The 4,542-nt window shown below is 55.9% G+C and overlaps 1 protein-coding gene across 1 annotated transcript in view; it reads left to right on the top strand.

Moving 5' to 3' along the window:
- The window catches only part of GRIN1 (glutamate receptor, ionotropic, N-methyl D-aspartate 1), a gene marked incomplete at its 5' end in the record, with an annotated part of 25,050 nt that overhangs the window by 12,047 nt on the left and 8,461 nt on the right, over window positions 1-4,542 (top strand). Inside the window, 4 exons of the mRNA XM_009870576.1 lie at window positions 461-674; window positions 2,126-2,270; window positions 2,370-2,453; window positions 3,552-3,694. Of these exons, the coding sequence (XP_009868878.1) occupies window positions 461-674; window positions 2,126-2,270; window positions 2,370-2,453; window positions 3,552-3,694 (586 nt within the window). The remainder of the gene's footprint in view (window positions 1-460; window positions 675-2,125; window positions 2,271-2,369; window positions 2,454-3,551; window positions 3,695-4,542) is intronic.

Below are 4,542 nucleotides of genomic sequence, written 5' to 3'. Positions count from 1 at the left end.
GCCCCCCCCCGAGACCCCCCATCCTCCCACCGGCCGCAGCTGGGAGGAGCCTGCTCAGAGCTGGGGCGAGTGGCATCTTCCCTCCTAGGGACCTCTTGGGCTGGGGGAGCACGATGCCATGGCAGTCCTGAGCAAACGGAGGGTCCCATGTGTTCCTCTCCGCTTCCGTCACCCACGTGGGAAAACAGCAGCCTGCGCCTCGCTGCTGTGCCCAAACCCAGCTCGCGAGATGACCGTCCCCCGGGGGAAAGGCTGGGAAAAGGGGATGGGGATGGAGCGTGGAGTGCCAGCAGTCCCCAGTCCCCACCCAGCAGGCGAGATGGTGCAAGCCCAGCGCCACCGTGGCCCTGCCTGTCTCTGCCTGAAGCTCAGGCAACTCCCCCAATGCACCCAAGGGTTCCTCAGCCCCATACCCCACTGCTCGCTCTCCCCTGAGACCCCTGCGTGGGAGGAACGCCAGTGCACCCGCTGACCCGCCTCCTCCCCTCTGCCGCGGCAGGAGTGATCGGTTTGCAGCTCATCAACGGGAAGAACGAGTCAGCTCACATCAGCGACGCGGTCGCGGTGGTGGCCCAGGCCGTGCACGACTTGTTTGAGAAGGAGAACATCACCGACCCACCGCGGGGTTGCGTGGGCAACACCAACATCTGGAAGACAGGACCCCTGTTCAAGAGGTATTTGGGGAAGGGTCCTGCTGGAGGGAGCAGAGGACCTGCTGGGGGAGAGCTGGAAAAGGTGGGAGCATGTGGAAAAGGGCAGCATGGTAGCCTTGTTCAAAGTATCCGTCACTAAAGCTTGCATAGGACTGCTTGGGCTTTCCTGCATGATTTAGATATGAGGGATACATCTCTTCTAGAAAACTGGCCAGGACACGGGTTTGGGCACTGGGCCCCAGGTTGTCCAGGCTGTTTAGGCATCGTCCTGGTGCTTGGGCAGCTGGGGTCAGTGTGGACAGGGAACAACTCCAGGAGGAAGAGATCTGGGGGCCATGGAGGGATGATCTCCTGAGGTCTGGATCTTAATTCTGAGGGTGGAAGAGGGGAGCAAGGTTTTTTTCTGTCAAATCAGGCTAAGGGGATGTTTCTGCCAAACTGGAGCTTAGTGCTGCAGAGATGTTTTTTGCTGAATGTTTCAGGGCTGCAGCATGGGTCAGTGTGTGCTGCAAGCAGGACTTGGGGGCATGAGATCTCCACGCATGGGACAGGCTGCTCTCTGCTGTAGCAGTTACCGGTGCTGTGGTTTTTGACGGTGGGGTCTCAGCAGGTCAGAGCATGCACATGTTGCATCTCGCTGCTATGGGCAGCATGATCGGCAGATGTTGCACTACATTCCCCAGAGCCCAGTCTTTGTGCAGTTTTGTGCTGCATCCCTGCAGATGTTGGAACCCCAAGGGCCTCTTCTGCAGGCTGGACCTTGGAAAAGCAACCATTCCCTCTGCGGCATGGCTCTCTGTGTGGGAGGGCAGCTCTCGTCAGCTTGCAGCCTGGCACCAAGGTGTTGCTTGTGGCAGTGGCATCTTGTGCTGAGGGTTGCTCTCTGCAGACATGGTTGTGGTGTCAGTGGGATGCCCTTTCTGGCTTCTCTTAAGCTTGGGACCTGCAAAGCCTGAAGATTAATTTAGAAAAAAAATCCAGCATCCTCCACAGCAACATGCTCTTTGGCATGAGCTATTCCAAGTTATTGGCTGTAGTGCCACTGCAAGCAGCTCAGGCAGTTCTGTGTCTTCACTATCGTCTTTTCAGCATGTGATGGGCTGGTTCTCCCCTTGATGAGGGCACTACCTCGATAGCTGGTGCCAGGCAGAAGCATGGAGTGGTGGCATGAACCTTCCCCAGAGGAAGGTGTCCGTGGATGCTGTAGGACAGATCATTCCTCAATGGAATGGGGATGATCTGGTGCAAAACAAGGGGTGATGACAACAGATCTGGTAGTGCAACATTCAGGAAACTCCATCCACCAGGAAGAGATGACCACAGGTCTGTGAACCGATCATAGGCAGCCTGACTGGACTTCTCTAGGGTAGTGGGCAACTGAGAGAAAGCATTCCCCTTTCTGACACCTTCATAGGTGTCCCAGTGACCACAGCAGGTTTTCTAGGTTGGCTTCACTGTGTTTCTCTCCACAGGGTGTTGATGTCCTCCAAGTACTCGGAGGGTGTCACTGGCCGGGTGGAATTCAATGAGGACGGGGACAGGAAGTTTGCCAACTACAGCATCATGAACCTGCAGAATCGGAAACTGGTCCAAGTTGGGATTTTCAATGGCAGCCACGTACGTACAGACCTGGGCAGGTTGGGTAGGAGGGATGCGTGCTCTGAGGTGCCTGCCTGTGGCCTCACGTCTGTCTCCTTCCTCTGGGATTGATCACAGGTCTTGACCAATGACCGGAAGATTATCTGGCCAGGGGGGGAAACTGAGAAACCTCAAGGCTATCAGATGTCGACCAAGTTGAAGGTAACCGCAGATGGCACGAGGGGGTGGCATGTGTCCTCTACTGTCTGCCTGCAGGGCTCTGTCTTTATCTGCCTCACACTTCCACTGCTGCCTCTGCAGATGGCAGCAGCCTTTGCAAACCCAGGACACCTGCCATCTCGGAGCGAACATAACAGAACACCTTGGAGAGGGTACTGGAGGGTGTTTGGAGCTAGAGCACAACTTCCAGCTGGAGACAAACTTGATAGGGTGACAGGCATCCTTTGATTTGGAAGGAGACAGCTGGAAAGGGGATATGGGATGGAACAGCAGAGAAGGGATGGAGGGATCAGGTGTTCATCATTCCTCATGGCTTGGGAGCCAGAGGGCACCCAGCACAGGTCTGCAAGAAACAGGAAGATGGGCTCCTTTGGCCAAGGCATAGGAGACAGGTTCAAAAAACGATCGAACAAGCTAGTGCAGGGTGGGTTGGCTGATGGCTGCAGCGTTGGGCTCAGGAAATCGCTGAAGAGCTGCGGGCCAGAAGCTGGAGGTGACACTGGGAGAAGGTCCCTCCACTCTTGCTTTGCTTCTCATGCGCTTCCATCAAGTGTAGCCCAGCAGCCACCTTGGTCCTGGGCAGGCTGTTCTCCCCAGTGTGACCATTCATTTGTCCTACTGTCCAGGCAAAGGAAATCACATATTCCCACTGGCAGTGAGCTCTTATTCCTGCAGAAGTGGTGCAGATGTGTTGGGATGCTGCTTTACTGAAAGTGTGGGGAAGTGGGCAGGACTGAAATATCTGCACTAGCTTGGGGCGGTGTGTAGAGCACCGTTCAGGGCACTAATCCTGCCTATGCAGTGGCTTTCACCAGCCTCTTAGGGAGAGGGATGTGAAAGGTTTTGAGACCACACAAAGGTGCTTATATGGATGTTCCTCATCTTGAGTGCAGGGAAAGCAAATGCTCCCCATGCCAAAGCCAGGTCCTGCTCCTGGGCTGTCCATGTACTGAGACAGCAGCTAAGGAGAAACCCACAGCATTTTAGTGCTTGCGTGGAGAGGGCAGCCCAGCTCCCCACCCAGAGGAACATAGCTTGAGGGAAGCGGAGCCAAGTGGGTGTTTGTGCTTTGCCTCGCAGATCGTGACGATCCACCAAGAGCCCTTTGTGTATGTGAAGCCCACACAAGCAGATGGGACGTGCAGGGAGGAATTCACCATCAACGGAGATCCTGTGAAAAAGGTCTTTTGCACTGGACCCAACGAGACCATCCCAGGTAACCCAGTCTGGCAGTGAGCATGGCAGCTCCCCCAGCCCGTCCAGCTCAGGAAGACACCTGTCCCAAAAAGAGTCCCCAGGGAGGGTGCTCAGTCACACAGGAGGCCCAGAGGATAGAGAGCAGAAAAGTGACAGCACATTCAGCCCCTAGACACCCCCTGTCAGCTCAGCCCCGCAGTAAGTCTGTGCAGTAAACTGGGCACTGGAATTCAAGTTTTTGACCCCAACAGGTGATTTTCTCACTGAGTCTCTTCTGAGTGGGCCCCCAAGCTCTTTTTGGGGATGGCAACCCCGTGGTTCTGTCTCCTGATGCGCTCCAGTTCTCTTTGCAGTGACCTGAAGCAGAAGTGAGAACCTCAAGGCACATTAGCGCTGGTACTAACACCAGTTCCAAACCGTTTTATTACTGAAAGGCCTGTGTCAGGATTAGGAGCGAGCGGCTGGTGGGGAGCACAAGGTGCTTGGCGATTGCCAGGCTTGCCCAAATCCACCACCCTTGGCCCATCACGCTTTTTTCCCCCCCTGCCACAACCTTGAGTTGTGTCCTGGGCTCTGCTCAACACGGTGGGTTCGTGTCAGTGCTCCTGCAGCCCAGCCTGCCTGCCCAGCATCCCCTCCAGTGGGTCGATGGCTCAAACCCTCAGCCAACCTCACCAAGACGTGGCAAATGAATGAGACCCCTTTGCCCCCAACTTGCCACCACCCATAGGTGCTGGAGGTGATGGGAGAGGGTGGTCAAGGAGAATGACCCTGCCTGAGTAGCATGATCACATCTCATACTAACCTGGAGCCCTGGAGGTGGCTGCTCTCACTGGGGACAGCCACGAATCCTGCGTGGGGGCTCTGGCAAAGG

This window comes from Apaloderma vittatum, unplaced genomic scaffold (genome assembly GCF_000703405.1).
Source record: "Apaloderma vittatum isolate BGI_N311 unplaced genomic scaffold, ASM70340v1 scaffold29075, whole genome shotgun sequence".
Lineage (NCBI taxonomy): Eukaryota > Metazoa > Chordata > Aves > Trogoniformes > Trogonidae > Apaloderma > Apaloderma vittatum.
The sequence above is the reverse complement of the archived record's forward strand: the minus strand, read 5'-3'. Positions and strand labels throughout refer to the sequence as shown.